General features: G+C 47.3%; 1 protein-coding gene across 1 annotated transcript in view; it reads left to right on the top strand.

Moving 5' to 3' along the window:
- Nucleotides 1-21,040, top strand: part of ADAM12 (ADAM metallopeptidase domain 12) — a 397,161-nt gene that overhangs the window by 232,801 nt on the left and 143,320 nt on the right. The window contains exon 4 of the mRNA XM_061404001.1: nucleotides 19,715-19,793. Within this exon, the coding sequence (XP_061259985.1) occupies nucleotides 19,715-19,793 (79 nt within the window). The remainder of the gene's footprint in view (nucleotides 1-19,714; nucleotides 19,794-21,040) is intronic.

The following is a 21,040-nucleotide window of genomic DNA, read 5'->3' as shown; positions in this document are numbered from 1 at the left end:
GTTTCTCCTTCCCCACGGCCGCCTCTCTCCATTTCTTAAGACAAGGCAGGTCTCCTGACGTGGCTTTCACGTTGTGGATATTTGAGGGATTGATAAAGGGACGACTACAGAGCAAAAGAGAAGGGGAACTACTGGGAAGGGGGCCTGAGGGTCATCCCAGGGGCGTTGGACATCCTGGGGAAACTGATGGTGGGCCCCCTGACCTGGGGGTGCTGGGGACCTCCGTTGCTTGTTCCCATGCCCGAGGTGCCTCTGGGGAAGAAGGATGGGTCCCCCCTTCCAGGGTGTGCTCTCCCCCTCCACCAGACCCTGGAGGGACCACAAAGCCTCCACACGTGGGACGAGGTGCATTCCAGAGAGCTTGAGTTAGTAACAACCAGGCAGTCAATGCTCAGGTTCCTGTCGGGCAGGGTTGCTGCACAGGTTGCAGCCAGCCTACCCCACCTCCACCCTGACAGGCACTGAAAGAGCATCTTCATCTGCCAGGAGCCGTGCCCAGGATCAGGAACTAGGCAGCACCATGATAACCGCGTGGTTTCCCTCCTCCCAAACCACAAGCCGTCTGCGAGGAGACAGTTGAAGACCACGCAGTCTTCTGGCTCCTCGTCCACATTCCCACCAGCTCCCAGTGATGCAGTGGGTCTCTGGGGGTGGGGGTGGGGGTCAGGCTGCACCTGGACCAGGTAATCAAAGGTAACATCAGTGGGAGTTGCAGGTGGACACCGTGTGTCCGCGTGGGGTACCTGGAGCAGGATGCCTCACCTGGGAAGAAGGTTTGTTGAGAATGAGTTAGCCTCTTTGAATCCCAAGGATGCAACACACAAACCTGGATGAGGAACATTTTATTTAAAAAGGAAGGGGGCCTGTATTCTTCCAAAATGTCAACATCAGCCGAAAAGAAATGCAGCAGGAATGTTTCAAGTGCAGGAAGGTGAAGGGTTATGGTGCCACATCAAGGCACAGGGAGGGCAGTGATCCGAGGTCAGGTCGTGAGGAGGGCTGCGTGACTCTGCAGACACGACTGTCACGAGGTTGCACCTTTTGGATGGGTGAATCGTATGGTGTGTGGATTATTTCACAAAGTTGCTAATTTTCTTTAAGAGGCAGAGACAAGGGGGCATGACCACCTAGTGCAATACCTGATGCTGAACTGAATTCTGTCCTGGAAGGGAATACATTCTACTGAGAGCATCCCTGAGTCAGCTATCAACTTCAGAATACGAATGAAGAGCAAAGAAAAGTATTGTGTCACTGTGACATTTACTGACATTAACAACTGTAGTGCAATTAGGAGAGAGAGCAGGCCTGTTCATAGGAAATACACTGCTAAGTATTTAGGTGCGAAGGCCACAATATGTGTGTGTGTGTGTTCAGTCACTTCAGTCGTGCCTGAATCTTTGCGACCCCATGGGCTGTAGCCCACCAGCCCTCCTCTGTCCATGGGATTCTCTAGGCAAGAATGCTGGAGTGGGTTGCCATGCCCTCCTTCAGGGGATCTTCCCAACTCAGGGATCGTACCCACATCTCTTGCATCTCCTGCATTGGGAAGGAGTTTCTTTACCCCAGCACCACCGGGGGAGCCCAACAGTGTGTGTAATCGCCCTTAAATCATTTAGGAAAAAGTGTGTGTGTGTGTGTGTGTGTGTGTGTGTGGTGCGTGCACACGAGGTAGGGGTAGTTTGGGGAGAGACAGAGATACAGAGATAGTGAGTGAGTCGGAGCACACGTCAGCCCAAAGGATAAAGCAAGTGAATGAAAGGTAACAATAGACTTAGTGCTGTTTGCTTCCATGCACATTCCTGGGCCCAGGGCCTCCAAGATGCTGACTCTCTGGCCTGGGGAGGGTCCGGGCTCCTCTGAGATCTGAGGCTGAAGCCCAGGACCAGAGTCAGAAATTCTCTGGTGTCTGAACCCCAGGCCTGTGCTGACACACCCCTCAGGAATATTCTGCAGATAGACCAAGAGACTGAATCAGCATCATGACTTTTTTAAACACTTTTTTTCCCTCCATTAACTTTCAAACTTTTTTTCGGAAACCTTTTCACTATGTACAAGATCAGAGAAAATAGTATATTGATCCTCCCAGATATCAGAGGTTCTTCAACCATGGGTGGTTTTGCCTCCCGGGGGAGGTTTGGCCATGTCTGGAGGTAGTCTTTTCGTTGGTTTAGTCGCTCAGTCATGTCCGACTCTTTGCAAGCCCACGGACTGTAACTTAGACAGGAGGCAGGCTCCCCTGTCTGTGGGATTCTCCAGGCAAGAGTACCACAGTGGGTTGCCATTTCCTCCTCCATGAGACAGTTTGTGTTATTGCAAACGGGGATTGTTACTGGTAGGTAAAGGCTGGGGTTGCTGTTAAACATCCTGCATCACACAGGACAGCCCCTAGCTCAGGATTATCCAGTGCCAAGCATCAACAGTGCCCAGGGTTCAGGGACCTGCCGAGACACCCATCACTCAGCTTCAGTAAGTTTTCAGCCTGAGGTCATTTCAAACAGACATCAGACATCATGTCATCTCACCCCTCCACATGTTAATATGCATTTCTACAATAAAATGGAAGTTTCTTTTTGTGGCCACAGCACCGTTATCACACCCAAGAAAATGAGTAATCTTTCCCCAGAACCGACCCAGATAGTTAGCCCTCCAGATGTACGTGTCCTGGGAGAAGCGATGCTCAGAACTCCAGAGAGCTGAAATGCGATACTGAATTTTGGAAATGTTCAGGCTTGTGGGAAAAATGGAGATCACTGACTTGACATTTTATTCATGTTCTTCTTTGAGCCATTTCCTCATCTTCTGAGCCACAGGATGCATGATTGTTTTCTGACCCCTGAGAAGTGTTGATTCATTCAGTAAGCTTATAGGTGATTATATTCTCCCCCCACCCCACCCCTTTCATGAAGCTCTCAGGAGAGATCACGGAGGCAGGTCATTGTAGTTGGCATCGTTTTGATCATTCAGTTGTGCCTTCCTCCTCAACATGTTTGGCTATTTTCTTCCCCCAGACACATGGAAAGCTTTCAGCTTTTAATGAAGAACTCCTTTCTGGAGCATGTTTTTAGAATATGAGTTTGGTAGCACACATGATGTAATCCCAATTCCCATCTTTGCGTGCAAGATGGTTCTGTGAAAATGAAACCATAAATCCCATCTGAATTCTAGTTGCTGGGTTCTTTAGAGGAAGTATTCTTCTGTTTTCCTTTTTTTTTTTTTTTTTAAGAAACCACAGTTCTTTGTCATCTGAGAAACAGATCCATGGCTGAGAAGCCAGAAATATTGGAAGCATGTTTGTCTTTTTTTTTTTCCTGGCCAAAGTTTGTCCAGAGGAATGAAGTAATGTTCTGGGCTGGGCACGTGGAGGAGGTGTTCGTTTTTGCCCTGTACTCAGGACATCTGGGAGACTTCACAATGGAGAACTTACGTCTAGAAGGAAAAAGCTCTCACTCGTTGCTGAGAGCTGTAAGATTTGTCATTGCTGCAATGCTAGCAGCAGTTTTTTTTTTCTTTAATGCACTCCAAGTAAGGAATACATTCCCAGATAGCTGGTGAGCTCTGCAGATTTCGTAAGTGTAATGAATTACTGCTTCAATCAAATACAACCCAATTCATCACCCAGGTTGTGGTTTTTAACCAGTTTCATGATTTGAGACTAGTTCCACGGTGGCTCAGGTGGTAAAGAATTTGTCTGCGATGCAGGAGACCCAGATTCGATCCCTGGGTTGGGATAATTCCTGGAGAAGGGAATGGCAACCCACTCCAATATTCTTGCCTACAGAATCCCACGGACAGAGGAGCCTGGCGGGCTATAGTCCTTGGGGTTGAAAAGAGTCAGACATGACTGAGCTACTAACAGTTTACCTACTAAATATCTCTGTTTTTCCTGACCCAGGGTGATATCTTGTCATGTATTTCATTATTTAACTAGATCAGCAAGGTTGTTCATATCACTCTATCTTAAGAATAATGAAAGCAACATCGTGTATCCCCAACCACCATTCTGACTAAACCGCTTAAGTACTTGTAGGAGGTTAGCTCTTAGTATTAATTAGTTAATTAATTAATTAATAATTACAAATTCTTCTGTAACCCAGGGAACTACAATTGAATAAGAAATCAAAACGCCGTGAGACGTGTCCATTTACTCTATCAGGGCCCACACGGAGAAAGCGAAGAGTTCAGACACCCAGCTGTGGGGATGTCGATTGATGAGGCCTTTCCCTTGGAGAGAAATCCATCAGTGGCCGTCGTCACCGGTGTCTGTTCTTTGGCCCTTCTTCTCTGAAAGTTTCACAGCATCAGGTCTAAATGCAAAATCCTTCCAGATACACACACAAAAAGAGAAAGAAGCCCAGCTGCTGATCAGGTAGTAAATCATCCAAGCATTTAGAATAGTTACTGGGAAACAGAAATATTTACATTGGGTATTACAATACTTTTATTGTGGCTTCTTTTTCTTTCTTTCTTCTTCCTTTTTTTTTTAAAAAAAAAAAAAAAGGGAGACAGAAGAATATTTCCTGTAAAGAATGGAGCAACTAGAATTCAGATGGGGTTTATGATTTTGTTTTCCATTTTGCGTTTTACGGCCCTTCATTGTCCTAAGGATTTGTATCTCTTAAACAGCTCTTTCGTGAACATTCATGCCCACTCTGTTGGCATAAATCTGGGGCTCTTTCCGGCCCACAGCAAGAAAGAGGGTGCTCTTGGTGGCCAGGGCTCCACACACCCGGGTTTGCTCCCTGAGGCCTTTTTTAAGAAAGGAGAAAGACACCCTTTTCCAAACCCAACCACATCACTTAGAAGCATCAGCAAGAGGGTCTGAACAGTTCCGTGGCGGATTCGGAGAGCTCAGAAAGTGAGGGTCCTTTTCCTGCCCTAGGCCACTCCTGGCAACCCTCCCTTGGTGCTGATGGCATGGAAATCTGCAGATCAGAGCTCTCTTTGAGCAAGCAGAAGGAACACATTGGATAGAACACGCACTCTGTGAGTTTGGTTCAGTGCAGGTCAGTGTTGAAGTGAGCCCAGCTGGCTGCTCGGCAGGTCTGCCTGGGAGCTGGCGGGCTGGCTTCCGCCAGAACATCCCTAGGCCAAGAACATCCCCTCTTTTGCCCCAGAGCACCAATTAATAAAGTTCCTCCTTGAGCGATGTGGGTGAGGAAAACAGGCTGAACGGCATCCAGATTTCTGTAGAGCAGGTTCCCAGGTCATCAGACCTGCAGTCTGGCTGGACTTCCAGCAAGGTAACTCCCGCAGCCCCTCAAGTATTGGCTGATTTGTGGGTCCAGGCAGACTGATCATCTTGCTTCTCGGGTTTAAAGTTGTATGCCCATCGATTTAAGGGAGTTTTCATTGATGGTTCTGAATAATCTGACTAGACTTTTTTTTAAGCTGAAAATCAAGAAAATGCTCTTTGAAAAAAATAAATTAAGTGTTTTCTGTGTTCCACAGTGTGAAGCAAAGGCCAGATCTGTGCTAGGTGGCAGAACTTTTAAGGGTCAAAATATCTTTTATCAGTGAGATTGTGTATGTGTGTGCATGTGTGTGTGTGTGTGTGTGTTTTGGGTGGTGGTGGTCGTGGTCTTTGGTTCTTGGTTTTTGAAGCAGGAAGAAACACTTTCTCATACCCCCAAAGATCAGCAGTTCATTAATAACTCAATATTGTTTCTGAGTGCCTCCAATGTATTTTTCTCATTCTTGATGTTTACATTCCTTCCAAAAGTGCTTTACTGAACACCTACTGGGAAGCCTAGCGTGCTGCAGGCCACAGGGTCACAAAGAGTCGGACACGACTGAGCAGCTGAACAATAATAACTGGGTTCCAAGCTCAAATCTAGGGCTGAGGATACAGAGGGGATCAGACAGATTGAGTGTTGTTGCATAAGTCGCCCAGTCGTGTCTGACTCTTTGAGACCCCATGGACTGTAGCTCACCAGACTCCTCTTTCCGTGGAGTTTTCCAGCCAAGAATACTGGATTGTGTTGCCATTTCCTTCTCCAGGGAATCTTCCCGACCCCAGGATCGAACTCAGGTCTCCTGCATTGCAGGCGGATTATTTACCATCTGAGCCAAGATGGATGAGGCCCCTTCCCTAATGGGGGATACACGCCTCAAACAGATCACAGAGCAAATAAGCAATAAATGTGATGAGCACAGAATCAAAGTGAGATGCTGCCTGGGGGTGGGGGTGGGGTGGGGAACAGAGGAGACCAGATATAGGAAGGGTCAGGCCGGGAACCCTGCTCCAGAAAGTGCCGCTTAGGGTGAGGGCTACTAGTTGCTGGCCCAGCAGAGAAAGAGGGAAGAATGTCCCAGACTAAGGTAAGAAGGAAAGAAGTGAAGTGACCTGGACCTGGAGGGGTGAGGGGGTGTGGGGGCCAGTCCATGCTATGGAAGTTGAAATTGATTCTGGGTTCTGGAAGAAGCCACGTGTGTGGTTTTATGTGGTCTGATTTTTTTGTTTTCAAAAACCTGACACCCTGGCTCACTTTGGCCAATACTGGACGGCAGCGGGGTAGGAACAAAAGCAGGAGGCTGGCATACAGGCCTTCCCAGAAGGGCAGATGAGGGAGGTGGTGATGGACGAGAAGGATGGGAGGTAAGGTGGATGGAAACCGACAGGCTTAATAACAACAATTGCTCATGTTCTTTGAGAACATGTTTATAAGTGTTTAATGTATATTATCTTCACAGAAACCCTACGAGAAGATCCTATTATCCTTGTTTTATTTATTTATTTGCCACATTGCACAGCATGCAAGATCTTAGTTCCCCGACCAGGGGTCGAACCTGTCCCTCCTCCAGTGGAAGCACAGAGTCTTAACCACTGGAGCCCCAGGGAGTCCCTCTTCCCTTTTTAGATGAGGAAATGGCAGTACAACCAGGTCAAGCTTTTTGCCCAAGGTCACCAGAGAAGAAAATGGTGGAGCCAGATTTGCTCTCAACCACTATGGTTATCCTGCTGTCAGAGATGTATTTTGAAGGTAGATTTGTCTACCGTCAATTTTTTTTATTACTTGGAAATACATCAGCCCAAGTTTGTCCTAAGATATTGACTGAAAGCCTTTTGGGAGCAGGAACTGGCCCAGAGGCCGGAGCCTCAAAAGTGATTAAGGAAGACCCCACGCCAACCCTTTAGTACTGACCCCAGTGGGGGACTCTTCTCTCAGCTTCAGCCCCCTTGTGCCCTCCATTCAGTTATTCAATTGGGTAAAAGCATTCCTTCAAATGACCAACCGAGAATTTTGCTGGCGGAGAGGGCAGCCTTTATGTCCACATACAAGTGGTGGGCCCGGGCTGGGTGTAAGGTATGTTAGCATCCGACAGCCTCAGTCTCTTGCCACTAGTACCTCTGTGAGCCTGGACAAATGTCCTAACACCTCTGAGCCTCAGTTTCTACATCCATGAAGTAGCCAGAATGCCAACCTCACACTGTTCTTGCAAACGTTTAAGAACCACTGGTTGTGACAATGTCTCTGCACACTGTAGACCATATGGGAGCTGGCGAGTAGCAGCTCATAAATGCCACCTTCATTTAAGGAAAGAGGGGCAGTTAGGAAATGAGTAAAGTTGACTTGGCTTCTGGTGTCAAACCTACTTGATTATTTTCAAGTGACAGCACCAGTAATCAACATAAATGGGCTCGATTCTCCGTTCACCTGTGCTACTGAAATCTCCATCCACCTCTCCATGGAACAGTGTCAACCTTCACCACACCAGTACACATAAGTCACCACACCTAGGCGACGATTGTTCCTCAGACTAGAGGTGATCAGAACCCTGATTCAGATCATTCCTAAGTGCTCCTTTCCATTCCAAAGCCATGGCAATAAATGGGAACTGGAAAGACCCACCCAATCCAAGCTATACTTCCTCTCTAATTGTTTTCAAAGTCAAGTACTGGCACATTAAATATAGTGTCCATTTAACAGGAGATGAGCAGAAAGGGCAAATGGAAGGTGAAGGGAAAGGAGAAATTGTGTTAAGTGTAGGGAAGGGCTTGGATGGTGAAGTTGGACTACCTTCATGGTAGTAACTGAGCCACCATAGATAAGTCACTTAACCTTTCTGAGCCTAGTTCCTCATCTCAAAACAGGCACCTCCTGACTATAGCTGTTGTCAAAGTTAAATAAAACAATGCCTATAAAGGACTTTTGCTTCATAAACGTTCAATCAAATACAAGCTTCTGCTGCTGCTGTTACAGCCAACTGGTATTTTTCAAAAGGAAGATGCAAATTCTTAAGCTTAAAAAGAACAGCTGTTTTACCTATGTTGGCAGTGATGTTGAAGAGTGAAATGGAAGCTATAGAATCTGTTCTCACAGTCCTTTCTGAGAGAAGTGGATGTGGAGCTTTATTTACCTGTGAAAATAATAGTTTACTTAATTTTCAACTTTTCCTGTTTTACAGCCCTGTATTTCTAAAAAGCATGTTAATTAAGCTCGACAGATCTCATACTATGCAGACAGGCTTATCACATCAAGAACAGCCTAAAACAGGGGATTCCCTGCTGGTCCAGTAGTTAGGGCTCAGCACTTTCACTCCCATGGGCCCCGGTTCCATCCTTGGTCAGGGAACTAATATCTCGCAAGCTAGATGGTGTAGCCAAAAAAAAAAAAAAAGAACAGTTGTAAGCCCACAGTCCAGAGACTTCTGAACTGCAGGTGGTCGTTTAAAAGGGGGAACGCAGCCCTAAAAGCTTTAGGCCCATGTAAAATGCCAGCTGTGGAGCTGTAAAGACAGGAACCCACCGTTTTTCACCTGCTTTCACGTTCCAGCTGGAAAACACAGTTGGCAAATCAGCCCTGCTGTTCTTAAAGAGATTTCTACTGAGTCTACAACTGTCCACAATGGCACATGTGATTTGTTTACTTCATAAATGGAGAGGGTCTTCTGAGTAGTAGTAACTATCACAGACGGCAACATGAATACTTCAGCATCAGTGCCACAGGACTGGATCCAAAATTCTGTGTACTTGTGACTTAAAATGAGAAGCAGTATATTATGAAATTATTTTGCAGAAAGTCTAATTGTCCCCTACAGTTGCTAAAATGCTGTATCAACAGTTTTATTTATTATCGTTTGTGAAACTAAATGAGAGAGAGCTGGAGAGAGAAAACTTTTCTTTTTTAATTCCAGGGGAAAAAATTGTTTTGATCATTTTGAGTCTCTTAGCAAATGAAAAATAACAAAAGAAAACCTTATATAAATGCTTCACTGTTCATACAGATGTACAGTTCTAAATCGTTAGGATCCCAAATGCCAAAATTGTAACCAAAAATAATTTGACGTTTATAGCTAAATTGAATTGAGTGCTAAGTGAAACAGGATAAGCCCCATTTAGCACTGTGGAAAACATGATTTCAGAAAAAGAGGGAATATAATTTGCTGCTGCTTGTTTTTCAGGCTGTCAGAATCATGTCTTCCTGGCAAGGCAGTGTTGGCCAGTGGTCAGGATGAGGGTGGCTTTGGAGCCAAGCAGAGTCAGGTTCAGTCTGTACAGGCGTGGCTGTGTGGCTTTGGACAAGTTGTTTACACTCTGTGAGTGTTTTCCTCTTCCTTGTTAGGCAGTTGATAGTGGTCCCTATATCACCAGGTCTCTGCCAAGAAAAGTAAGACAGTACACTTGGCAAGCAGGTGGCATGCCGCCCGATACACTGTGAGCCAACAGACAGCAGGGTTAGGAGGGAGATGTGCAGCTGATGAAGGTAACAGGACATGGATAGTGTTGGTGGCGGTACCTTGCTTCAGCCCCAAATCAAGATGCCAGAGCATATGTTATTTAATGGCTTATGGTAACTCTTCCCATAAGGAAAACAAGAATCATAAATATGTACAAAGATTATGTTCTGAAAGAAATTCAGGCAAAGCTCAGGTGTGGTAAATACCAAGTCTCTGATTCTTTCTCTTAGTTTCCGTTTCCTCCTATTATTTCTTACCTCAATGCGCTGTCTTTATAGAGAATTGTTCAGTGGTCTGATCTTGCCATAAAATCATCCAGAGGGGACTTCCCTGGTGGTCCAGTGGTTAGGGCTTCAGGCTGCCAATGCAGGGGGCACAGGTTCAATCCCTACTCGGGGAACTAAGATCCCACATGCCAAAGGATTTCTTTTTTAAGTTGTTTTAAAAATCGTCCATAAGCTCTAATGACATCAGCCTTGAGCCCCATGATTCCAGCCCATCTAGACAGACTGTTCACTAAAAACCAGAGCAAGTTCTTCCAGGGTGTAGAAGAATCCAGAATCCTATCTGGATACATTCTGGCTTTTTTCCTCAATCTTTTCTCTGTATTTACTTTAGCTCTGGTTGAGGAATAGGTAACTTTTCAATAAAAGATATTCTTTTTAGTAACTCAGAAAACCCTGATCATGAATTTTAATTATGATTTTTATTGTACGATGCATTTAGTTAACGCTCCAAGCCATGTGAAAGTCTTTGGAGCTGTATTTCCAAATTCTCATAAAAGAAAACCATTACCCAAATTTATATATGAATGATTTTGTAATTTGTGGAATAATAACTTGCGGTGGAGTAAATCTTCAGGAGAAAACTGGACTGGAGCCTTTGAATACCAAATGGGTTTCACTAGGAAGCTCACTGAAGCCTCCAGCGTTAGTGTGACTTCCTTGCAGAAAGTGACTGAAGTGCCTTCTGGTGTTCGTTGACAAACAAGCACTGTCTTATAATGCTTTGGCTTGAATATGCTGCATAGAATAATTAAACCCACAAACCATTCACATCATCTTCAAAGAAGTAACAGGAAAAAGATGACATGTCATGAATGAGATTTTCGTATTCAGAGTAATTGATGCCAATCTCTAAGCTCTCCTTTCCCTGTTTCTGTCATTTAAGCGGTTCTAACGTTGATGTCAAGTTGTCAGGGTGGGTCTTGACGGCCTGACAGTGTTTGGAACTATTGAAATAACAAGGAAGGGAATGTGATCATTCCCACCCTGCATGCCCCCTGCATGATCGGTGATAACAATTTCGAATCAAGAAAAGAAAGACATTTCTTTTATTCTTTTATTGATCCAATTAGTTTGACTACATTCTGTCCAAACGGGGTTGCTTTTCTGTGATCAATTCAGTTCAGTCGCTCAGCCGTATCCGACTCTTTGCGACCCCATGAACTGCAGCACGCCAGGCCTCCCTGTCCGTCACCAACTCCCGGAGTTCACCCAAACTCACGTCCATCGAGTCGGTGATGCCATCCAGCCCTCTCATCCTCTGTCGTCCCCTTCTCCTCCTGCCCCCAATCATTCCCAGCATCAGGGTCTTTTCCAGTGAGTCAGCTCTTCGCGAATTTTCTGTGATAGTGATTCTGTTTGTGCCCTCTAAACCCACTTCCATATTCTTAAAGATTCTGGGATTCTGGGATTCTGGAGAATCCCATGGACAGAGGAGCCTGGCAGGCTACAGTCCATGGGGTCCCAAGAGTCAGACATGACTTAGCGACTAAAGAGAGAGATTTATTGATTAAGCTTTTGCATTATATTGGACTTCCCTGGTGGTTCAGTGGTAAAGAACCCACCTGCCAATGCAGGAGACATGGGTTCAATCCCTGGGTTGGGAAAATCCCCCTGGAGGAGGAAATGGCAACCCACTCCAGTATTCTTGCCTGGGAAATCTCATGGACAGAGAAGCCTGGCGGGTTACAGTCCATGGGGTCACAAAAGAATTGGACACGACTTAAACAACTAAACAACAACAACAACAGCTAAACAACAACTAAAAAGCAACTAAATGAAAACAACAAGGCATTATGCCAGGCTTAGGAATGTAGCTTTTGTCCCTTAACTCAATGTGGGAGAAGACAAGTCAACAGGGAACAGAATAGAAGAGGGAAAATCCTGCAGCAGAATGTTGGCAGGACGCAAGGGAGGGGTTAGCTCACTCCAAAGGGGGGTGCTACAGAAAGAGCCCCCGTCACAGAGGGAAAAGTGAGCAGGTGTTTCTTCCTGCTTTCCTATGCTTTGGGGAATAAACTATGTCCTTTCCTATGCTTTGGGGAATAAACTATGTCATTTTGGTGAAATCCATCTCATTTAAAAAATGTAACTAAATTATATAATGGTCAATTTAGAGTAGGATCATTTCAATATTGATCCCCCAAAAAAGCAATTTGGGAGTAATGGTTTTTATTTCAATACAGAAATCATTTCAGAAATGCAACAAATTTTAAAAGGAGGTATGTATAAAATCATAATGTATGTATCTCCATCATAACGTTTTACTGTAAATACTAAATGATCGTTTTTCAGCCCTATATACCACCAAAGACTCTGACATCAGAAAACACCATACTCAGCTGGAAAGGGCGAGATTTTACTTGTCCTCATATAAAGCAAGCGTGTGCTACCTGAGGGTCTGCCTCTCCATCTTCACTCCAAGCCACTTCCTGCACCTGAGCTTCTCAGAGTCAGCTGCTAACTGGAAGATACAGGAGAGTGACCTCAGGCCCCTTGCCCTCAACACAGGCTCAATGCTGAATTCATCCTCTCCTTTTCCTCCCTTGGGACTCACCCGTTTCAGCTGACAACTGAGGTTCCTAATTCTGTCTGTCTCCTGAATTTCCCACCCCAAAGGCTCCTGTCCTGGTCTTGCCCCTCTTTGTTCAGAGATTCCCGCCAGCCTCTTAATTAACCTTCCTGTGCCTGGTGGTCTCTTCCCTCTCAGAGTTTTACTTAAACGACTATCAGAGTGGCCTTTAGCTCCAAAGCTTGTATCTGCTCAGATCTCTGCCACATTTAATGGCTCCTTAGTGCATAGTAGGGGGCTTCCAGGTTGGCGCTAGTGGTAAAGAACCTGCCTGCCAATGCAGGAGACATAAGAGATGCAGGTTCGATCCCTAGCTCGGGAAGATCCCCTGGAGGAGGGCATGGCAACTCACTCCAGTATTCTTGCCTGGAGAATCCCATGGACCGAGGAGCCTGGTGGGCTATAGTCCACAGGGATGCAAAGAGTCAGACGTGACTGAAGTGACTTTGCACGCATGCATGCATTGCATGGCACGGGGTCGGTGACACTTGTTCCCAACCTGCTGATCTGAACAACAGCACATCTCCTTACCTCACACTCTGCACCTCAGCAACTAGGGATTCCATGGAGTCTTACCCCCTGCGCCCAGCCCCCACTGGCATGCTGGTTTTCTACCCTCCAGGCCTCCCTGCCTTTGAGGGTGCAGTGACTTTATCGCGAATATTCTCTTTTCATCCTCCCCACCTCACTAACCCCTCTCAACCTGACTCCTTCTTCCCCATCTCCCACGACTCACTTGGGTACCACCTCGCCTTGGGTTGGAAGCCTTTTCTTGAATTCCCACAATGCTTTGGGTGTATCTCTATCACGGGACTCTGACCTCTCTTTGGGTCTGTCCTCCACCCGATGGTGAGCTCTTGGGGTCGTATGCCCAATGTCCAGCACAATAAATGTTGGTTAAATGAGAGAATATTGAGGTGCCACTTGTAACAACAAAACAAATGGAAAACAGCAAAATCAATTCCTGGCATTTTATTTTCCGGTGTAGAGAGGAACCAAATGCCTCGTTAGATCAGCTAATCTAATAAGCAGAGAAAAAGAATGTTCTCATGAAATTATGCGTTCACCTTCAGTCTCCATTTGCTGACATCCAGAATCCATCTAATTGGATTTTCTCCTTGGGGAAATCTAAGGGAAACGGGTGCATTGCAGTCACATTTCCAATAGGGCCATTGTCCATCCACTCCTCTTGGCTTTCTCCAGGGACGTTGGACTTCCAGCCCCTTTTAAATTAAACATGCGTCTCAGAAAGCTTCACCTGAGTGACTTCCCAGTTGTTTCCATAGCTCCTCTGTGGGTTGTGGTACCTAAGAGGGATGAGAGTCAGGTGTTACTGGGGTTAGGAGGGGGTGTCTGTTCTCAGTCGCTTCTGTCATTTCTGGCTCTTGGCAGCCGCATGTACTATAGCCCACCAGGCTCCTCTTCAGGGAATTTTCCAGGCAAGAATACTGGAGTGGGTTGCCATGCCCTCTTCCAGGGGATCTTCACAACCCAGGAATTGAACCCACATCTCTTATGTCTCCTGCATTAGTAGGCAGATTCTTTACCACTAGGGGCCACCTGGGAAGGGACAACCTTAGACAGAAAGAGAATGTGCCTTCAGCATTCCCCTCAGATCCAGTCATCCACCCATCTGTCCCCGCTTCCATCCATCTGTTATTCTGCTCAGCGTGTATTCAGCCTACACTTGGCACAGCAAGTACAACAGGTACTCGGCAATTATCTCTTGACCAGCTGGGAAAGGCAGTGCCACACAGAGGTTAAGAGAGCAGGTTCTGAAGCAAAAGCATCTGGATGCTGCCCTGTGCAGTGTGGCCTTGGGCAGGTCAGCTAATCTCCCTGTCTCTTGGCATCCTCGTTTACATTGCGATAAAACCAGTACCTAGGGGTTTCCCTGGTGGTTCAGATGGCAAAGTGTCTGCCTGTAATGCAGGAGACCTAGGTTCGATCCCTAGGTCTCAAGGTCCCTAGGTCCCTAGGTTGGGAAGATTCCCTAAAGAAGGAAATGGCAACCCACTGCAGTACTCTTGCCTGGAAAATCCCATGGATGGAGGAGTCTGGTAGGCTACAGTCCATGGGGTTGCAAAGAGTCGGACATGACTGAGCAACTTCACTGGTTCACATAAAGGGCTTAGCACAGTGCCTGGGCTGGGGGTGGAGCCACAGAGAGCAAAGAGCCTTCTGGTGGCTTAAATTCTTGAGGGAATATAGCCAAATAAATAAACAGATGAATCAACAAGATAGGAAAGTGAAGGAGTTCTGTGATGTGGGGAATATGGATGGTGGAGCCTACTCTAGATAAGATGGTCTGGAAAGGGCCATCTGCGAAGATGGTTAAACTCATACCTATAGGACAGAAAGCAGCCAGCCCCATAAAGAGCCAGGTGGAGAATGTTCCAGGTGCATGGCAGAGAAAACGCAAGGGCCCTAAGTGGGAGAGGTTATGGAATGTTCTAGAAAAAGGCAGAAGGCATGCTGGCTGGGGGAGAATGAGCCACAGGGAAGACAGGCATGATGCACTGGGAAGATGAGGTTGTGAGTGGCTGGGAGGCCGTGGAAAGCTTTGGGATTGCATCCCAAGTGGGTGGGGAGCCACTCAAGGGGTCCCCATAGGGCAGTGGTGGGACCCCGCCCCACGAGGGACCAGGACCGTGTCACTGCCCTGGGCACTTCACAACCTGGGGACTGGGGGCTGGACCGTCTGGCACTGAGACAATATCAGAGCAGAGAAGGGTGGGTTCTGATACATGGTGTGTGGGCCACAGACCCCCAGTTCCTGGGCCCAGAGGATGAGCCTCAGCCTCGGAGCCCAGTCCATCTGGCTTCTCTCCCGTCTCATGCCCTTGTCCCTTATGGGAAACTGAGGCTGGAGAAAGCTCTGGGTTTTCTGAGCTCTCCACGCCCGGGTTGCTGCAGGAGAGTCCGAGCCTCTATTCTCCCTGCGCCGCACCAGTGAAGACGCGATATTCACAGCGGCGTCGGTGTGTCTGAGCTGCAAGCCCAGGTTCCCCTTTCAGACTCTACTCAAAAAGGGGTATGTCCCTCAGTGTCTTAGCTATAGGGGGACATGCTCAGACCGTCCCCACTTCCCCCTCTGTCAATACAAGGGACACAGGAGAGGACTTAGGAACCCACTACACTCAAAATGTGACGGTTCTTGTGTTTCTGTTTAAATGGCATTTGGATACAATGAAAAATAGTGAGTCTTTAGGCAGAAATACTCATGCATCTTTGTATTAGGGGACTAAGTCACATTTTAAAACCTCTTTATTCACTTTACTGTTGTTAAACCCCCATATTCTTCTTATCCACCAGTTTGCTGACTGTCGTTGACCCGAAACTCATTTTCTCCAATCCCCAGCTTTCTAGACAGATTTTCTGTATTTCTCACCCATGAAGGGAATGATCTCCTTGGACATCCATCTTTCAGTTGGAAAGCCTTGAAATGCTCTCTTTGCTCTACAAATTCCTCCTCTCTGTACTCTTCTTAGCATTAGAAAGTGAAGTCGCTCGGTCATGTCCAACTCTTTGCAACCCCATGGACTGTAGCCTACCAGGCTCCTCCATCCATGAGATATTCCAGGCAAGAACACTGGAGTGGGCTGCCATTGCCTTCTCCAGGAGTTCTTAGCATTAGGTATTCATACACCTTGATTTGTCCAAAAGGTGGTGGTGGTGCTTTAGCTGCTCAGTCATGTCTGACTCTTTGCAACTCCAGGCTCCTCTGTCCATGGGATTTCCCAGGCAAGAATACTGGAGTGGCTTGCCATTTCCTTCTCCAGGGGATCTTCCAGACCCAGGGATCGAACCTGCGTTTCCTACGTCACAGGTGGATTCTTTACCACTGAGCCACCTGGGAAGCCCTTGTCCAAAAAGAGACCATCCAGCATTGTTAGAGACAGAATTACTCAATTATGAATGAGAGATGCATACTGAAAAATTATTATTGAATAGTAAAGCATATAAGTCATAATAATGTAGTTTCCAGTATATTAAATTTTTCTTTTTCTCCTTCCTCTGCCGTCTTGAAGCTGACCAAGCCCCCTCCATCACCAACACCTCTAGGCTGTTACAGGTCCCATCTCGCACAGGCGAAGGCTCTGTCCTTGCTGACACCTGTGCTCTAGGCACCGACCACCTGCCCCTCTCTGCCCACGTTTCTGCATCCTGTCCCTTTAGATCATCCGTCCTCTCTCTGCTTCCCTTTAGAACTACCCTCAGGGAAGTTTCTGTGACCTCCCCTGTCGCCGTCCCCTCAGCCCACGCACCCCCCCAACCCCCAGCTACCCCATCAAGGTCACCAACCTCCCGCCCATCCCTGGAACTCTGGCCACATGAAGAAAGACCACCAGCTCCTTCTCCAGACTCCCATCACCTCCCCCACCCCTCTCCTTCCTCTGCCCCTGACCCTCCAGGCAGGGCTGCAGGCAGCAAGCCCACCCCGGGGATCCTGTGACAGCTCAGAGGACAATGCTGAGAAGATGCAGATTTGAGATCAGAAGCCAGAAGGGAGGTTAGGCTCCTCCACCGAGGCTGATCTCCTGAGCAGAGGGACGAGTAATGGTGTGGAGCGTGCACGAGCTTTGTCAGTGAGTGTGAGAAATGGTCGGCGTTTCCTATTCCTAGCACATTCTTCTCAAAGGCTTACCGTTAAGTAGAGCACATCTCTGACCCGCTGTGAAGGTCCGGCTGATTTAAACCAGACATGTCCCAAAGAGATTGAAACCCGCATAAAAGTGGGAGAGGATTCTCAATTCTGGACTTGGCTGGAGAGAGTCTGAAGAGATCTGACTTTGTAAGGGGACCCTATCTCTCATCTGTTACATTTGCAGCACTGCAGTTTTGATTTCTCCCATATTGATCAGGGCAGGCTTCCCTGCTGGCTCGGCGGTAAAGAATCTGCCTGCCAATGCAGGAGACATGAGTTCAATCTCTGGGTCAGGAAGATTGCCTGGAGAAGGAAATGGCAACCCACCCCATATTCTTGCCTGGAGAATCCTGTGAACAGAGGAGCCTCATGGGCTACAGTCCATGGGGTCACAGAAGAGTCAGATATGAGTTAGCTACTAAACAACAACAATATTGATCAGGACTTTGGTTGTAAAGCCCAACCGGAACCAGCTGAAGCAAAAGACAGGGGTTGATTGAGGAGAAGTAGAGCCCAACTGGACCCCCGAGGCACTTGGAAGAAAGACTACCCTTTTTGTCCCATGTCACAGCTGGTGACGGCTGGGTGTTCCCGGGGCCGTGTCCTCCTGCACCCAGGGCGCAAGCTGGAGGAAGCCTTGAGTGCATTTGTGTGAAGCTCTGAGAGCAAAAAGGAAAGTCTGCTTCAGATTCCCCAGCTCCAGGCAGGCTGCAGGCAAGACTAGAGATGGGTTCTCTTGGGTCCCAGGTTCATCGTGGGGCTGGGGGTGGAGTGACCCCAGAAGAACTGAGCAGTGTGACATGCATTCCCTGGACAGGAGGGTTGGACAGCATCGTCACTGTGTTGTCACCTCCTACAGAGTCCAGTGTTTAAAACACTCTCCACTTGCTGCTGCTGCTAAGTCACTTCAGTCGTGTCTGACTCTGTGTGACCCCATAGACGGCAGCCCACCAGGCTTCCCTATCCCTGGGATTCTCCAGGCAAGAACACGGGAGTGGGTTGCCATTTCCTTCTCCAATGCATGAAAGTGAAAAGTGAAAGTGAAGTTGCTCAGTCGTGTCTGACCCTTAGCATGGACTGCAGCCTACCAGGCTCCTCTGTCCATGGGATTTTCCAGGCAAGAGTACTGGAGTAGGGTGCCATTTATGAGAAAGCAAAAGGAGAAGGGGGTGACAGAGGATGAGATGGTTGGATGGCATCACCGACTCAAGACATGAGTTTGAGCAAACTCCGGGAGACAGTGAAGGACAGGGAAGCATCAGTTCAGTTCAGTCACTCAGTCGTGTCTGACTTTTGGCAACCCCATGGACTGTAGGCTTCCCTGTCCATCACCAACTGCAATTAGAGTTGGACATGACATAACAACCTCACAACAACTCATTAGTGCCCAGACTGATAAAATGCAGAGGTGTTTAGAGCTTTTCCCTGCCTCCCACCGACCTGACTACCCAGATTCCAGACCCTCGGGTCTCCTGGCCTTGCTCTCCTCTGCCTGGAACCCCCTTCTCCTCCCAGCCCAGTTTTGCCCGCAGACTCCTCCTCTGCTCTCTGTAAAGCCTTCCCTTTTCCCTGCGCTCCACCTGCTGTGCGTCTGTTCAGCCAGGAAGACTCTGTTCCTGCCTCTGTGACAGCCCTCCCCGCCCAGTACTGTGCTCTGTCACCTCCCTGGGCAGTGTACCCAGCACGCAGTAGGCGCACAGGAAGTACTTGTGGCGGCGATGTTGAGAAGGACAGAATGCACGTATGACAGAAGAAAGCACAGAATAGTTTAAAACCTAAGCAAACTCAGGCTTTGCTGCCTTCAGTGAAGGTCTAGTAGATCGCAGGCCATTTTAGTTAGAGGTTTTTGCTCCTCTAACCAATTCATCTTAGAAATTCAGTATTTCAGTATGACCAAGGTCATTTTCCCCCCCTGCCTACAGCACTCTTTCTAACATTTCATCATTGTATGAAACACTTCTTTGACATTTTAATATTGACAGCTGGCTCCCTCACCTGTGGGAGAATTAGCGGGCCAGTATTGTGGATCCAAAATGATGTTTCCCGATGGGGAGCTTAGCTGCTGATTCTAGATAGCGAGGCCATGTGACTTCAGAAGGGTGGGCCTCTTCTGAGTTTCTGCCAACTATAATGAATACTGCTGTATGTTATATGTGTAAGTTATTAAGAGAGTAAATCCTAAGAATGTTCATCACACAAAAAATCTACATGTGCTGTTCATACAAGTGTTGCATGTGTGTGTGTACTTGTGCACATGAGCACGTGTGTACACACACCTGCCTGAGTTGGAGGACTGAGATGGGAGGGGGAGGAGGGCAGCACGTGTACCATAGGGGCTGCAGTTCAGAGCGCATGCTGAGTCTCCTGGCTCTCCTCTGGATAACCTGAATAGGTTGAAGGCCCGAGGGAGCCTCATGGGGTCATCTGTACAGTGAGGAGGGAGTTGGACCCTTGCCGCCGTCCAGCCTAGATACGAGCAACATGTCAACACGAATCTACACTCAGGTTTATGTGGTTTTTATTTTTCCACAGAGGTCTCATCGCCAGCAGTTTCACGGAAACCCACTATCTACAGGATGGCACGGACATCTCTCTCATCCGAAATTACACAGTAAGTCCTGCGTGGACACCAGGATACTATGCAATCAGATCTGTGCTTAAACTCCGTAGCTGTTTTATCCTCAGCAAATTCACCTGCCCAGATCTTTCCTTTAGACCCCGGAAGAGCTTGGGCATCGCTTACTGTTTGGCCATTCCATTGTAACTCCAGAAAAACTTGACTTTGGCCAGGTATGTGCCAGGGCAGTCCTTGAAGGTACAGCTTTATTGCAGGCTGACATTGAATCCACCTGCTAAAAACGATGGGATGCTAAGCCAGGCAAATCCTTCCGGGAAACCGACCCCAAATGAGAGTTGGTTCAGAAAGCTGTCATCCCCAGGCTGAACTTGGCAGCGTTAAACTTATAAGACCCTTAAAGAAATTCAAAGGAAAACTGACTCTGCTTAACCTGTCATAAATGTAGCCGCCGTATTGCTATGATCCTGTATCTTGGTTGTTACTGGTATGTGACATTTATCGGCGCTTGGCTTTTCTGATATCTGAAGTTTTCTGTGTAACTTAGGGTGTTAATTTTGTTTATTCCTGTAACAAACTTCTATTGTGCTCAGCCCCAGGTGTGAATGTGGGCATTAAAGAGAGTTGTTGCCTCTGAAGACTGATGGTTACGTGTTTTAAAGAGCTATGGGTGTTTGTTTTAAAAAGAATAATTTTAGGGCTCCCTTGGTGGCTCAGTCCTGGGTGTTCATTGGAAGGACTGGTGTTGAAGCTGAAACTCCAATACTTTGGCCACCTGCATTATGCCAACACTTTTCTTTATCACATGTTTGGCACTTCCAAAGATGCGAAGAGCTGACTTATTTGAAAAGACCCTGATGCTGGGAAAGATTGAGGGCAGGAGGAGAAGGGGATGACAGAGGATGAGATGGTTGGATGGGATCACCAACTCGATGGACATGGGTTTGGGTGAACTCTGGGAGTTGGTGATGGACAGGGAGGCCTGGCATGCTGCAGTTCATGGGGTCACAAAGAGTCGGACATGACTGAGCAACTGAACTGAACTGAACTGGTGGCTCAGATGGTAAAGAATCTGCCTGCAATGCAGGAGACTTGGGTCTATCCCTGGATCAAGACGATCCCCTGGAGGAGGATATGGCAACTGGCTCCAGTATTCTTGCCTGGAGAATTCCATGGACAGAGGAACCTGGTGGGCTACAGTCCATAGGGTCACAGAATCAGACACAACTGAGTGACTAACACACATACACACACACGCACTGAAAGGCTTTCCATCGTAGGCA

This window comes from Bos javanicus, chromosome 26, assembly GCF_032452875.1.
Source record: "Bos javanicus breed banteng chromosome 26, ARS-OSU_banteng_1.0, whole genome shotgun sequence".
Classification (NCBI taxonomy): Eukaryota; Metazoa; Chordata; class Mammalia; order Artiodactyla; family Bovidae; genus Bos; species Bos javanicus.
This window is presented reverse-complemented; position numbering and strand designations above follow the sequence as displayed.